We start from the raw sequence: 16455 nt of genomic DNA on the forward strand, positions 1-16455 counted from the left end.
AAATTGGTGTTGTAGATGGACTAATATGCAGACTGGTAATTTTATAATCAGACTAATTATTTGAATAAAATGGCAGTATTGTTTGATATAGATCACCACCATTTTAATTGATCTTTATTTTTAATTCTAGGTATTGCAAGTAGCCATCAGCCAATCAGTGGCACTGACACAGAAAAACGGACCTCCGCTTCTCGAACGGACAGCATGTACAGTTCAACCACATTCAGCAGAGGCGGGGAAAGGACGTTATTATCTATATCAAGTAACAGCACTTCTACGGACTCATCAGAAAGTTCCACTTTTTTTACAGAATCTTCCAACTCTTCCAGTATATCCCAGGCCTCATCTGTGTCACAGAGTAGAGAAAATAATGTATCATCAAGTGATGGGACCGTCATGGAGCCCTCTACTGAACCTTTACTCGTTTATTCTTCTAAAATTCCAACTTACTCTTCAACAGGCAGGATACAAAACACAACTCTGTCTTATACTGGCTCTGAATCAGCACCAACTGGCAGCTCATCGTTATCTTCGTCAGGGTTTCAATCTTCTGCCTCAGTGTCTTCATTCTATCGATCACCTTCATCAACACCAGCACCCCCTCCTTTGTTCACAACATCACAATCATCTCTACCACCAACTTTGTCAGTCTTGCCATCAACATCGCCTCCACCTCTCCCTTTATCATCTTTACCTACTTCCTCACCAGTCACAGCATCATCATCATTCTCATTCTCATCACCTTCGTTCTCTTCACAATCTTCATCAGTTCACTCCAATGACAGCTCTCAAACCAGTGCGTCCACGGTTACAACAGAAGCGACAGATGGGGGGGAGCCGTCCACAGCTGTGTTTTCTGGGAGTTTGCCTGGAGAATACGACAATCACAGTAGCACAAACCCGTTGAAGGAAAGCACTGGCTTCAGCTCCACAGAATTGCCTCCTTTTCCAACTACACCCACAGAGCACCTTGCTAACCATTCAGCATTCATGCCAACTTCCTCGCTTATGACAGAGAGCACCGTGGGGGCAGCCTCCGTTGCCACAGGGGACAGTATTGAAAAGACACCTTCGTTTTTGACAACTGTGAGTCTCAGCATGGGTACGGAGAGGACAAACGAATCAACCACTACCTTGCCAAGTCCAACAAGTCGGAAGGAAGACTTCCCCGTCGTGGAATTAACAACAGAGAAATCCAGCACTGTGACACACCGTGCAACTCTTGGGCTGACTACGGGTCATTCTGCAACTACAGAAGTGCCAAGAGTTCAAACTGTTGCACCCACAAAGTTGGCCTCCATCACTGGAATAACTACAGAAGCGATGGAAGCTAGCACCACAGCTAGTAGTAAACTCACCAAAGAAAGTATCCCGGCTACTCATTTTTCCGAAGCAACTTCCATTAGCAAAACCACTGCTGGGTTTCCTAGTTCTTTGACAGCTGCTACCAAGCCAACTATTGTTGCTTTAACTACCACCACAGTGACATCTTCTCATACAACAGGTAAAGCATCTAAAGTGCTACACAGAAACCTGTCATATAGAATAAATATTTGCATCAAGTGCAGCCCTGATACTAGTACCAGTGCCTGGTTGGGTGCCTAATTCCCTTTTCAGACCTGGGCCTTAGTCTTAATCACCTGGATTTTTAAGGATTGGATACAAAAGGTGAGGATTTAATAGTAGTCTTCTTATGCAGAGCTGCTTGAAAAAATGCTTAAAGTTTTGGTGGAAATAGTAGCAAAAGCTTTAGTGACAACATTCAGTGGAAATTGTGAAAATGCAAAACAGTTCTCTTTATTAATTGAGAATCAGTGTTTTTTTAACTTCTCTTTACAAATAGAAATAGTCCACATTTTCTTGCATACCACCTGCCCCCAAGTAGGACATACATTTGGGAAGGCAGAATGAAGAAATAAAAATATTTTCGACGTGGAGCAGGGACCAGAGCGTACTCTTCAGCTCACTCGTCCTCCTTTTCCTGCTCACGCAAAAAGAGAAATATTACAGTTTTAACCTTTTCACAGCTGCTGTCAAATAGGCTAATCTGGCAGAAACTACTGCCAGTTCACAAGTGGCTGTAAAAAGGGTTAAAACTGTAACAGCTGCTTCTCCTCCTTCCATGCCACCAGCTGTGGTGGGGAAGGAGTAAAAGAAGCAGAAGCCGTTTTGGGGGCTGTTCAGACAGAAAAACAGTTTCACTCTAGAAGACATGCATCCCAGTTTTGGAGGGCTATGTTTTTGGGGAGAAGTATGTGTGGTATGTGAGTAAATATGCTATGGTTGTCCATGAGAAAAGACAGTTGGTTAGCCATTGGTATGCTTGTTGGAATGTGTCCTCATATTAGACCTATGATCACTTTCTGTCTTGCTAAATAATCTCTCTTTAAAGAGCTGCCACTTCTTGTTAGCTAGGTTTAGGCCACATACCTTATCTTTGCTGTCTATACCTACAACCAGCCGGTATTGAAAGGAAGTTGGGAAAAGTTTAGGCAAAATTTCTGCATTGATTGTCATTGCTTATAATTCCAGAACATGGAATAATGAATGGTATTAGAAGGGGGAATAGTGTAACTTTGGCAATAAATTTGCCTCATAAAATCCAAATGCATCATTTGGCCCAAGCAGGCATCTTCACACTTTGCTAAAGGAAAGCTCTTTCTAGGAATGAGCTTGGAGCAGTTACTCATCCTTGCGGGGTTGAGGAAAGGTAGCTGGGGCTACGTGTGCAGTGCACTAGAAGGAGGATGTGAAGGTGTTAGTATAACAAAAAGACTGCAGGATGAATGATTTAATTTCCCTCTGTTGTTAATCTCCTCATCTTCACAAGTAAGTCTGTTCAGTCAAGTATTTTACCAGAATGGAAACATAATCCATAATTCAAGTCAAAGGTACTGAGCAAAGCACTACAAGGTGTAGCATTTACTAATTTCATTAGTCCCGTTCATGGCAGCGGCTTGCTTTCATCAGCACTACATAAAGTAGTAAGTATTGATGAAACTGGCCTCCAAGGCCAGAGACAAACGTGCATTTTAAAGGTTTTAAAAAGGGAGGGGAAGCTGGTGTTATGCTCTGGCTTTTACATCCTCTAGTGATACAGGTTAGATAAATCACCCTAACTCTGACGCGGGGAGCCTACAGATGTTCAGGGCCCCGTTCTAACTCATAGCGCTGAGTTACAGCCCTTCCCCCTCGGATGTTTGCCTGTCGAGTCTGGGGGTGCAGAGGGGGGCTGGAGCCAGCCTGCACAGCCCTGGTCAGCAGGCAGGGTGCTGCAAGGAAGCTGCCAAATTGTCCAATTACTTGCCCCCCCCAGCTCCAGAGCTGTCAGCAGGGGTGGAGGGAGGGGGAGGAGGAGGGAGTAGCTAGCATAGAGCTATGGCTGCTTCTGAATGGCCCCCTTGACTTGTAGGCCTAGCCTGGCTCCCCCAATACCCCAGTCAGAGTAGCTGAGAGGAGCCCATGGGGCAAAGCAGCTCCGTTTCACCCTGCCCCCCTCTCGCCTGCCACATCTGGCCATTCAAAAGCAGCTGGCAGCTCCCTCTGCTTTCCCCTCCCTCCCTCCCCGGCAGCCCCGGGGACAGCAGTGAGCACCAGCCCACCTGCCTTCATGGGAAAAATTAACCCTGGAGGATGCACAAGTTCCCTAAGGTGCTCTGCTTTAAAGCGCTTTCATTTAATACTTTATTTTACCAAGGTTCATTTTTCATGCACCTGACCATTTTAGAAGTGCTCTTCAGCCACGCACATGCATTAAGTCACGGCTGTAGAGCACTTTCAAGGGCTCAATAGCATGAAAAATGTCAGTTGGGTGTCACAAGCACCCATGGTTAAAGCTTGGGTGGTTTTGTTACGCTTGTAGCTCTGCAAAATCATGGAGATGTACCAGTTATATCATATCAGTGTCATTGGATACTCATGCAGTTCTTGCATTTGTCTACCTTAAGACTGATTATCTTAATTACTGATGAATCTATATAAGGCTGGACCTGATGATCTTACAAGGTCCCTTCCATCCCTAATGTCTACGAAATCTATGAAGTCCTGTATTAGGAATATCATTATAAATGAATGCATGTTATGTCAAAATCTAGTTAAATGTAGCTTCCTTTCAATGAGTGCTTCCAATTCTTGTTAACTTACTATTTTTTAAAAAGAGAGGGCTTGGCATGTACTGTAAGGAGGAAATACTTTGGGGGGACATAGATTTCAGGCTTTGTACTCTGAATTTAAAAGTGCTTTGGATTTCTGCAGTATTTTCCAGAGTGCATTGCAGTGTTCAGAGATCTATTTTGTAGCTGTGTTGGTCTGAGAAAGAGATGCATAAAGCTCGCAGGTCAGAGGCAATAACTTTTATTAGATCAACTAAATAGGAGCAAAAAAATTCCTTTGCCCTAGGGGCAGGGGTTTGCAGACCGGGGTCCCAGGCCCTGTAGGGCCCCCACCAGCAGGGCTGTGGGTGGGCAGGGGCCATGGGTGGGGGTGAGGGCACCAGCAAGGCTAGTGTTGCATGCTTCACCTGAAGTACTTGGAGGTCTGCTTGTCTCAGATGCTGAACACCCACCACTCCAAATGCAACCATGGGTGTGCAGTTGCTCTAACCAAGTGTTTCAGGTCGGACACCCAAACTAGTGTCTTGTTTTGAACTGTTTGACCCACGTGACCTGTCTGAAGCCACCAGATACGTTTGTAACAAATCCAGAAATAATGCACTGGCATTCCTGATCCCCCTGTTCTGGGCTTTAACCTCAAAATGTGTCCTTCCTGCCGTTGCATGGCACGGGCTCAGCAGCAACCACACAGCAAATCTGAGTCTCTGCATGTCAGCCCCATCACTTGCCTTGTAATCTAACTAGCCGGGGTTAGTGTGTATTACTGCTAATGACGATAACATGCACAGCACAAGAAGCATATGCAACCAGTGCAGAAAAGTCTTGTTCTCTTTTTAAGGGGTGATTCTTTTTCCATAAGCATTTAAATTCTGAGTACAGCTTCAAGCCTTTGAAAATATATGACTATCCCATTGATCCCCGCAATGTCTTATTTTACAGTCGATGTCTGCGCCACAAAGCCATGCCTTCATGATGGGAAATGCATTGTTAATCGCATTACAGGCAAATTTCAGTGCGAGTGTTCACCAGCCTGGCAAGGAAAAGACTGCAGTGCAGGTAAAGAACAACAGAATAGCCAAAAGTGCCGATATTTTGTATCTATAATAATACCAAGAATGTAAAATGAAATGATCTGCCTTCCTTGAATAACTCCGGTTCACACAGTCCATGGAAGTAGTAGGGTTGGTATTTAATGGGCAGAACTGGAACCCTGAGTTTGAGTCCTGGCTCTAACTGTGGTCTGCTGGATAACCTTTCACGAGCCGTGTTATTTCTGTGTCTCACTTTCTTCACTAGCAAGGGTAATGAGACTGCTAACTCTTGTCCAGCACTCTGAGATGGAAAGTGTTATGTGAGAGGTTGGCATTATTTAACATGGGCCAAACCAAAGCCATTAAAACTTCAGAGTGAATGTGCATGAGAGACTTTTTTGCATTTATTCACTCAACCCCAGCAGAACAATCAAGACCTGGATAAATAATACGTGGCAATGATGCAGTTAGTCATCCAACAATGTACTGGGGGGCACACCAAGAAGCCAAGCAATGCTTTTCAGCCCTACTATTTATGATTGTAGCATTTTTTAATTCTACCGGCTTTTATTTTTCTCTTCCGTCTTAGATGTGGACGAATGTCTTTCCAACCCATGCCCTGTCATGGCCACATGCAACAACACCCAGGGCTCCTTTGTCTGCAAATGTCCTCTTGGGTACCAGCTTGAGAAAGGAAAATGCAATTTAGGTAAGAGTTGGGAGTGCAACACCGTGGTAGGATTGTGCTGGCAGATTTAAGCCGGATGTGGTTCCACCTCAAAAACTGGTTGGGATTTTGGTCACCGCATTCCAGGAAAGCTTTAGAAAAAAATGGAAAACTTCTTAAATACTAAGAGCAGCAAACATTGTCAGGATTTCAGGAATAAAATTGGAATGGGAGAAAATGCACACCGTATAGAATAAAGAAGACTTGGTGCAGAAGGGGAAAGGCAGATTTCTGTAGTCTACCAAGACCTTCAGGGTAATATTATAAATTTCCCTATAGAGAAAGTTAGACATAGTCATTAGGTAATGAGTGCTGTACAAATAATGACTTTTTTAGTTTAGTAGTTGCCCCAAAAGAATAAAAGAAATTCTGGGTCATCTCAAAGTGGTTCACTGAGTACAAAATGAAACATTTCGTTTTCAGGGTATTTAACCCTTTTATTGCCCTTCTTTATTTCCCTTTTTATTTCTTTTTATAATGTCAATTTAAAAACAAACTAAACATTTTTCCATTTTCTTTTCTTTTTTGAAGAGGTGAAACGATTCACTGAATTTGACCCAAATTTGTTAATTGCTTTGGTCCTAGTGACACCACATTTTTTTAGCAAATTTAGTATTTGTTGAAAACATTTCACCCAGCTCTGTCTGTAGTTCAGAAATCACTGCCCATGATACAGAAATAAAGTAAAACAATATAAGTTGCTTAAATAGCCATGTTGCACATGGCTTATGGTTCATGGAAATAAGGCATGAGCTTTGTATAAGGATTACTATTGTAGAACGCAGGGTGTTTAACAACATCTCGTGCCAGTGCAAAACAGTTTCGGATAGGAAATGAAGGGAATAGTTCCCTTCTCAATTGATGCTAAAGAAATGTTAAGGTAGGGGACATATATGTATCTTAATTGGAATTCAGTGATAGTAGGGCTAATGCACTTCTTGCAAAAAATCCCGAAGGAAATGTATTATTGCTATTACTGGATTTATACCTAGGTACCCATTGCTATAACACTTGGGGTTTCCCCAAGGAACCCAGCTGTACCCTGTCTAATTCATGAGACATGACAAGGTAACGGCTTGCCTGCATGTGTTATTACTGACAACTTTGGTTCTTAATTTTAGTAAGAACATTTGTTGGTCAAGGTTCTCTGAAACTTAACACTACTCATGGGAAGTATTCTGATGTCCATCAAGTCCAGGATGAAATAACAACAACGGTAAGTGTCCACATTGGCATGCAAGCTCATGCTACTCTGTCCTCATCTATCCAATAGACCACGAGATGCAAAAGCTGTAAATCATGGGTTTATTTTTCTATCAGTGAAGCTTTGTGGCTCATGTACCATATTTACTGGAATAGAAGGTGACCCTGATTATAAGCCAACCCCTCCAGTAATTAGATTTTATATATGGAAAATTTATAAATTTGTTATAATTTTCCAGGTACATAATCTAATTATTGGAGGTTTGGTATGAATTTGTCCCCCTCCAACTGCTACAGCAAGGAAAATAACTCTGGGGGCTCAAGTAGCCCCTTTGATCTCCAACTTTTGCCCTGGTAGCCCCTTCCCCCTCTCCTTACTGTCAGACCCTCCTCTTCCTCAGCACATGGAAGTGAGGAGAAAATCTGAAAACAATAACCCTGAAATTAAACATGGATTTAGCAATTCCTTATAGTACCCATGGACTTAGTTCATCCAGAAGTGATGCGTGTTACCTTTCTTGAAACTGCTGCAAGTTTTAGTACAGGTATTCCATAAATGCACTTTGGGACAGCACTTTGATACTGACTTGTATGTAGTATAAAGGCTTTTTGGGTTATTTTGCAAAAAGATTTATTTCTCTCTAAATAAATAAATAACTCCATTTCTGACACTCTGCCAAGTGGCCTTTGTGGTTCACTTGGCAGCTCAAAGCACACTAAAAACCCGTTACACAGTTTGCACCATGCAACCGCTCACCCTTGCCCTATCTCTATACCTGTACTCCCACCCACTGCCCTCCTTGGAGGGTCTACTCCTGAAAAGGTCTATGCCAGACCTTTCTCCACCAGGTGAAGCCTGCCATTTCTTTCCCGTCATCCTTTTCTGTCTTCCTAGTACCAGTACATTTCACTTAGTCCCATTTTAATACAGTCCTTGACTGTGGGCTCCGAGTGTCTGTTTATGAGCAGGTTCCCAGGTTTCCACAGTGCAGACCTGAAGCAAAAGATGAACTGGTCAAAGCGATCTATTCGGGTCCCTAGCTGTCTCGTCAGGTGGTGCGCGTGATATTAGTCTAAAGCCAAGGCTTATGGTTTACTACATTGTTCACTGGGCTGGGCTCCACCAGAGTCAACAGCATTTCAAGCCATGGTGACCCCACAGCTCAGCACTGCTCAGAGTGTGTGTATGTGTGTGTGTGTGTGTACTCCACATACCTCCCATAAAGGAGTTATGTGCTAATGAGCTCCCACTCATGACTCAAACCAGGTGTTTTTCCCATGAGTCCTGGCATGCTCTAAAAATGTGTATGCAGATGAAGCACAGGGCAACCCAGCATGGCTTCACTTCATAGAGGGTGGGGCATACTGGTCATAGGCACAAGGCTAAGAGAAGGCGACAAAGGGATTCAGGGTGAACTGTTTGGTTTCCCTTTTCGTGATGTTTGCCAGGCATTTAAGGGTGATAAAGAAACAGAAATAATTGGAAAGAAAGGCACAGCTCAGCTGTGGGAGTGAAGAGGAAGTAAAAATGTATGCCATGTTGTGGTTCACCATGACTTGCAAAAGAGTCGGTGGTAAGGGTGACTGCGCTTAAAGGGCACTGCTATGCCTCTTATTCAGATGGGTTGTGTTAACCTATCTTTGTGGAGATAACATAATGATGGCTTCAGCCCAGGTAGTTTTATAGAAATGGTAGGGGAGATCCCCTTCTTCCCAGTCTTGAATGATTTGGTATAGTTGAGAGTGGAGACCTGTCCATTGCCTTGTGGGTGGCCAGCCCTGCAAAAGCCTGCTATAGCCTGCCAATGGGAAGAACTCGGCTACACAATTTATGGTGATGGGGAATTGCTCTTGGGCTTTCCCCCTAGCTTGCTCCTTCAGCCTTTTGGCTATGACACTGGAGGGCATCTGAACCCCCAAGGCCTACAGGCTTGGGGCTTGCATGTAAAATGCCTGCCATGGATTTGAGAGTATCTGAAGTCCCAGACTGATGTGGATACTTGCCACCTGGGGAGGGTGTATTGCAATACTTCCAGGCCCAGTGCTTATTCCCTCCTGAGGGAGAAACTGTCCATTTTTTTTAAGGTCCACCCACAAAAGAAGGTTCTCATCAGTAGGTTTGCTTAGTGTGGGCCATATGTCATACAGCCATGCTCAGTGTTGGCTGCATTTAATCAGCTACATAGTTGGTTTCCATTGCTGAGCATATGCTGCTTTTGGCAGCAGTTTAATAATAGACGGTGTATTTAGTGAGGTTTCCTTGTATGTAATTATAAAACCAGGGTTTTTTCCCCCCCATGCTAACTGGGGCGGTGGGGGCGGGGACACCTCATCTTGTATTCAAGTAAATATGGTATTTGTTTGGTTTTTTTTCCATTGCAAGTATGCCTGATGCTAAAGACTGTAAAATAGTGTACCAGACCCTCCTGATTGAGTATATTTGTGTCAGGAGAGAGACAAGGGAGTCGTTAGGGCAAAGAATCTTTTTCTTCTGTGTTTATTCAGTGCCTAACACAGTGGGGCTTGGGCTTCTCAGCATATATGATGATGAAGATATATAGAATAGTATAATATTACAAATATTATTATTAATATGAATACATATAACATATCTATTAATGTATAATGTACAATATATTTTATATAATTTATGATGCACTATATTAATATACTTATTATAGAAGTATAATATTATATAATATTATACATAGATATATAGTATAATATAGTGTTATGCATACATATATATAGTATAATAGTATATTACTACTAATAATAGTTTGCAGAAGAGCACAGATATCTGTCATGTTTGGCGATCTGCATCCAGCCCAGTAATACCAGTGGTCAGGTCAGTCCATTCAGAGCTGTCCAGCTTTTTGGAAAGACAAAAACCACTGTTGATTACCGACCTGGGGAGCCAGCATCACTCCTGAGATACAGAACAAAAAAGAAGCCCTTTACTCTCTTTTGTTGTATGTGGAATTTATGTTATTGGCTTCCGTCTTTCCCCTTTAGGGGATGGGTTGCTCAGGCAGGAAATAAACAGAGCTGATATTTATCTGCAGATTTCCTGTACCTCCATGCCTTGAAACCATCCCTGGAAAGGTCCTGTTTTAGGAAAGCTTGAAGGAGTTAGGCTAAGGTTGTAGTTGGGGATGGTCCTGCCTTAATCAGGCTGTTGGACTAGATGGTCTCCTGAGGTCCTTTCCAACTCTAATTTTGTATGATTCTGTACAGAAGTCCCTGCAGAAAGTGCGCAGGGCAATGGAGCCTGTCTTCATGGACAGGCTGAAGTACCATCTCCCCTTCCTGCTCCTGTCTTGTCATACTGTATTTTCCCAGCGTAAGGTTTTAAAAAGCTTTAGGGTGACTCTGGAGCCAAGCCCAGGAGCAATATCCTGGCTCCGCCCCAGACTCAGCAGCAAATTTCACACATGTTCAACCTCATGTTCAAATTATTTTGAAAAGATGACACATCACTCCTGCCAGGGACAGAGCTCCAGTCTCCCAGCTAATTCATCATCTCTGGAACATTTTATCAGCTTGTTAGTGGACTTTGGTTACCACGGTTCACCACAACAGTTTATCAGACAAGATGGTGTGTCTGATGACGTTCAGAAAGCATCAGGGAGATGAAATTATAACCACCATGGAGGCAGCAGATATCTATGCAAAATAAATGGCTGAGTCTCTGACTCTTAGCGTGGGGCTGGAGCTTAGCAGGAGGCTCCTTGGTGGATGAGCAGCATCCAAGGGCATTGCTCTGCACCTTGCCTTATGCAGGGTTTTTGCCTCACTATTTCACGGGCTGCTCAGAAGAGATGCTTGTAGGTGTTTACACGTATTTAGAGCGGCACAGCAGCTTCATCCTTCCCTTGGTGACAGTGTGAAGACATCGCTTTGCAACTGCAATACGGGGTTGTGGCTGAGTTCAGAGATCCCCGCTGAATTCACTCATGGTAACAGATTGCCCATTCTTTTCTTCAGCTGAACATGTCTCTCTCAACGCTGCCTGGGTACTGCCACTCCATCGTTAAAGCTGCAAGGTAAGGGATGCAACAAAATATTCATAGATTTAATAGACATTAGGGCTGGATGTTCCCTTGGAATGAGTGAGAACCAACCAACCCTTTCTTCTCGGCAGCCTCAAAGTATGGGGAAGTGTGGGTCTGGATCCAACCTTGCAGTTTGAGGCGGTGTCTACAGCAGATTGATAGATAACATAGAGTTCGTGCACCTAGAGGCCTGACCATGGGGCTGGGAGTTTGTACTACTTGTGGCTCTGCTACTGACTTGCTCTGTGGCTTTGGCGAAGTCACTTCTAGCCTGTGATTTAGCAATCCCAGAGGTGCTGAGCAATCCCAGCTTGGTGGTCAGTTTTTAAAATCAGGCCCTTAATGTCCCTTGACCTGCCCCAGCCCCTGTGAGTAATTCCTTCCACTGGCTTCAGCACAAATCCTAGTATCCGGTTTAAGGCAGAACTCGGCCCTTAAATAAATAATTGGGTGTATGTTTATCATGTCCAGGGACCCGGGTTTTCCATTTCCCATGGAAGAAACGCACATTTTCCTTTTTAAACAAGAAAAACGTAGATTTTTCAATTTAATGGAGAAACATACTTTCCACTTTTGCAAAAAGCTCTGTGCAGGCGGGCAGAGTTTCAGCCCGGGAGGGGGGCAGGAGGATGGCGGTCAGATACAGGGTACCATGTGCGTGTGCACACTCACACATGCACATGGGTGCCAGACAGCCTGGAGAGCAACTCCTGCAGGTAAGTCTGGTGGGGGAGGAGGGATTGAGGCCTCCATAGGGAGGGAGAGAGCTGGGCAGGACTAGGGATGGGTTTGGTACCCAGCTGGGGCAGTGCGTGGGTTTTGGGTCTGTGGCATTGCCACAGGGCAGGGAGTGGGTTGGGGCTGTGGGCAGCTCATCTGGGGGGCAGGGCTGGCTCCCCATTGCTGCGTGCACTCCTGGGGAGAGTATGGGGGACACAGATTTGTACATGGGGCAGAGGTGAGCTTCCTGCTGTGGGCTCGGGCTCCCCGCCCTGCTGCCTTTCCCCCGGGGCCTCCGCAGCGACCAGCCTACACCTACCCTCCTCATGGACTCCAGTCTGGCCGTGCTGCCCACAGGGAAGGGGGAGCCAGGCTCCGCACAGCCACTGCCACCTCCCGCACGCAGCAGCTGGGGCTTCGCACTGGTGCAGGGAGCAGGGGGCTGCAGACCCAGGTCCCTGGCCCCTTAGGCCTGGCAGCTGAGGGGATTTGGGGGGCTGTGGGTGGAGAGTGAGGGGCTGGGACCTGTGTCCTGCTGAGTAAAGGGGGCAGGGAGAGCTCTGATTTTTCATGATAAAAACCCCAAAACAAATAGCCAAATTTATAGGTACCTAGAATTTATTTTATTACAGTGATTGAGGCACCGGTATCCTTCTGCACTGCTTTAAAATTGTAAATGTATCAATAAAACATCATGTTTCATTTATACCTCTCTAAATGGTGTCATTTCATTTTAATCGCAGATTTTGGGGTTTTTGATCAGAGAAATTGCAATTTTTTTTTAATCGAAAAATTAGAGCTATTTTTAAACAGAGAAAACCAGGATCCGTGATCATGTCTATAGAGTGGGTTTAAAAGCAGCACAGAGTTGTTATAGGAATGGATCAATCAATTGATGATTACATAGTTCTTTCAACATGCTGTATCTCTTCTGGGTATTGCTCATATTCATAATAGCAAGCTACGTAGACAATACTGATCAAGGCTGTCTTTTTTTTTTTGTGTGTCTGTTTGGCAGGGAGTCAAATTCTGTCCGTGTTTCAGTCCAAACCACCTTCTTGTTAGCCTCCAACGTGACGCTTAAGGACATTCGTACCAATTTACAAAACTATGCCAGAGCTTGCAAATCCCCTCCTGAAACCTGCCAGTTCCTCTCAAGCCTTACACAGCTGCACACAGGTAAATAACATCTGGATTCATCGTGACCAAGGTGGCAATCTTGTTTTATATGGCTTTCATTCAACAACCAAAAAAAGTCAAGGTGGCTTTCTGAAAAGCTCCTTTAAAATGTTTATAATTTAAATAGAAGTCATGTTAAAGCTTATGAAGCACAATAGGGAATGCAGATTTTCAAGTCATATCTTAGGCACATGTGTGAGAAATCTGCCTGTTTGTGAAAACGTGCCTCTGAATAGAAAAACATTACAGGACAGGATTGAGGTCATTGTGCCTGGTCCTTTTATCTCTGGGAGACAGCATTGAATCTGAGCCAGATGAGAAAAGCACGGAGGCTTATTCTGATTGTGGGGTTTGAACCTCTCTGAATGATGCAAGTGCAGTGCTGCTCGAGAAGAGGAGCAGATGTAGGTCCCACTGAGATACAGAATCCTCCCATCGGTTTGATTGCAACGGTTCTCGTCTACTTTAATTAGCGAGTCTGTCCGGAATTGGACTTCCCCAGTTTCTGCAGTGGAGTGTGTCACTAGAAAAAGTGAGTTTCTGTGCATAATTCTCCGCCCACCAGCAGCAAACCTGGAATACAATGTTTGTCAAAGGACCCAAGTGAGAGATGCAAATCATTATTCATGCAGGGACCCTCAAATGCCGAGGGATTCATTCCGTCAACGGAAATTATTTTTACTTCTCTGGGTACTTTATGACCTGTATAACAACAGAAATGAAGGGACCCTTAATTTTTTGAGTGCTTGGTGGTACCTTGAGGACTAAAAGGAGTGATATCCCATGAAATGAGTGGTGTTTAAAAGAGTGACTTCCATCAGACACTTCTGTCTCCAGAGCTTTGTGATGTTGCTGTAGACCACTGATTCTCAACCAGGGTGTCTTGACATTGCAAGACCTGGGTTGCATTGAGAACCTCTCAAGGGTGCCGTGGAATGCCACAAAATACTAGCGCTATTAGGTATGCAAAAATGATTTGCAAGATAAACCCAGAGATTTCAAATAGGACGCCACAGTGTCAGAAACATTCTGCTCTGTTGTGGCCGTTCTGAGTCCTGCACAACAGAATTACTCTATTATTTTTACATAGTCTGAAAAGAAAGGGAAGCTAAGAACCAGCATTTTCTGAGGGATGCCTTGAGTCCGAAAAGATTAGGATTACTCAAAAATTAGAAAAACTTACTTTTGGGTCCAAGTCTACAAGACAAACAAAAGAAAAATTGGTTTGGTCATTGGCAAATTAAGCATAAAATTCAGAGAATGTTGTCATATGGATTTAACCCCCTCCCCCCAAAACCCCCCAAAGATAGACTAGATTAGAAAGAGGCTAAAAGGCCATTATGGTCACCCAATTTCATCTTTTGCCTTGAGCAGGCCACAGCACTTCTTCATTAATTCCTGCATCCAGCTATAGGAAATGGTAATACTTGCTGTGTCAGGCCAGCTTTCCAAGCCTAGGGAGTGGCCTATTCTTTGGCTCCATTTCATTAAGTTCAGTTTTCTAAGTTCATGTCCAAAGGTAAATAGGATTAGCAGCAGCACAAGCTATTTTCTTAGATAAGAGACAAGACGATGCATTCAAAAGGGAAGGGGAATCTCGGCCAGTTCAAACTGGGAGTTACAAAGGGAAAACTTCACTATCAGTACACACTCTAGCAATGACTATCTTTTTAGCAGGTGATCCAGCTTTTAGTAAGCAGTGCAGATTAGGGGGGACAGAAATATTTAATGTATTTAGGTCAGTTTTGCTGAATTGTGCATATAAAAGCAACTCCTCCCCCCCCTGCAAAATATCCCAGCACTGTCCACATATTCTACATGAAATGTTTCTTTTCCTTTAATTTAAGACGACTTTTTGTTTTGAAACGTCCTTCCAGTTGATTTACTAAAAAGTAAAAAAGCTCAAAAATGAAACAAAGCAGTTTCTTTTGGTCAGAACAAAACGTTTTGGTTGGCTCCAAATAATTTTTTCAACTTTTTGATTTGACCTGTAATCAGGTTTTTTTTAAAAATCTCAGAAGTGCCAGAAACCTGACAAATCCATTATTCTTACAGATCTGACATCAGTGATTGTACAAGTAATAGCAACATTAGATAGCATGACTTTGTCTCCAAAATTATTATTAAAAATTATTAGGACAATTAGGAAAATTATTAGTAAAAAATGGGAAAAGCAATACCTGACCTCAGTGCGATACATGGGGAAAGCCCAATTATCAGCGTGCGTAACTGTTTACATGGAAACGTATTGATCTTGTCCATGTCTTTATGGTAGCTGGCGGTTTATGTGAACAGAAAGACCCTGAATGCGACAAAGAAACTTCTGAATGCAGAGATTTCGATGGCATTGCAGTCTGTAACTGCAGAAGCGGATACTTTAAATACAACAAGAAGGATCATTCCTGCAGAGGTATTGCTCTTTATGCATCCACATTTCCTCAGTTTCTGCTTCATCTTTTGCTCCCATTTGAAATGATTTTTCATGTCGGGATTTTTTTTTTTTTAATTTCCATTCATGCTAAGGAGCTCAACCTTATGAATAAATATTAGCCACTTAGATTTCCTCCGTTATGGTAGTTTGCCATAGAAATTGAAGATATAATCTCTCTCCCTGCAGTAATAATATTATCTCTTTCTGGAGCATGCTGTGCAAGTCAGAAGAAACCAGTGAAAAGACAAAAAAAAAGGGGGGAGGGAGAGGGGGGGTTGAAATGCCTGTGGCAAAAGTTCAGCAGCACAGAGCCGAGATGACATAGTGCAGCTATTTCTATTTCTGTTTTGTCTGATCTCCAGGGGAAGGAAAGATAATTATTTTAAATTCGCAAGCTTTATTTATGTATCCTTAATATTCTTAAATGACCAAGAAGCTGAGAAGGAGCGCACATTTATTTTTAAAAGATCTTGTAATAAAAATGTAAGGACAGGAGCCAATATCATTTAACTACTGCTTCTACCACCAGATCTTACTCGCTGTGTTTTAAATGAACCATAGTCAGTTTTGTCCCTGCTTTGGTCTAAGTATTCATCACAGGATCATCAAAGCGCTTTGTCACCTTATAGACTATTCAGTTACAGCCATCTGATTTTGGTAGGTTTTGATGTATATTCATGCTACTGGCAGCAACTGCCACGTGGTCGATATTGTGCAAATCTGTGGCAAGGCATGTTTCATACACCAAAGAGCTCACAAGTCAAGATGGTCAAAGAGGAGAACTGGCCAGGCTAGTGGGTTAATCGCATTTTGATAGCTCGGCGGTTTGTAGGTTCATTCTGGATGCCAAACCCTACTCAAGAGTCCTGGGTTTTAATCCTAGTTCAGCCCCTTCTCTTTAAGAAAGACACTTTACTACTCCGTTTCCCTGCCCATCTTCTCTTTGGGATCAAAATGCATCTGACTCCATGTATACAATTCTGGGCACAAAGGGCCT

General features: G+C 43.4%; 1 protein-coding gene across 1 annotated transcript in view; it reads left to right on the plus strand.

The window, feature by feature from the left end:
- HEG1 (heart development protein with EGF like domains 1) overlaps positions 1-16455 on the plus strand; it is an 88549-nt gene that overhangs the window by 56439 nt on the left and 15655 nt on the right. Inside the window, exons 15-21 of the mRNA XM_090041733.1 lie at positions 131-1504; positions 5052-5168; positions 5733-5852; positions 6992-7086; positions 11061-11119; positions 12867-13027; positions 15303-15437. Of these exons, the coding sequence (XP_089897859.1) occupies positions 131-1504; positions 5052-5168; positions 5733-5852; positions 6992-7086; positions 11061-11119; positions 12867-13027; positions 15303-15437 (2061 nt within the window). The remainder of the gene's footprint in view (positions 1-130; positions 1505-5051; positions 5169-5732; positions 5853-6991; positions 7087-11060; positions 11120-12866; positions 13028-15302; positions 15438-16455) is intronic.

Source organism: Crocodylus siamensis, chromosome 4 (genome assembly GCF_052110815.1).
Source record: "Crocodylus siamensis isolate JL-2025a chromosome 4, ASM5211081v1, whole genome shotgun sequence".
In the NCBI taxonomy this organism is placed as follows: domain Eukaryota; kingdom Metazoa; phylum Chordata; order Crocodylia; family Crocodylidae; genus Crocodylus; species Crocodylus siamensis.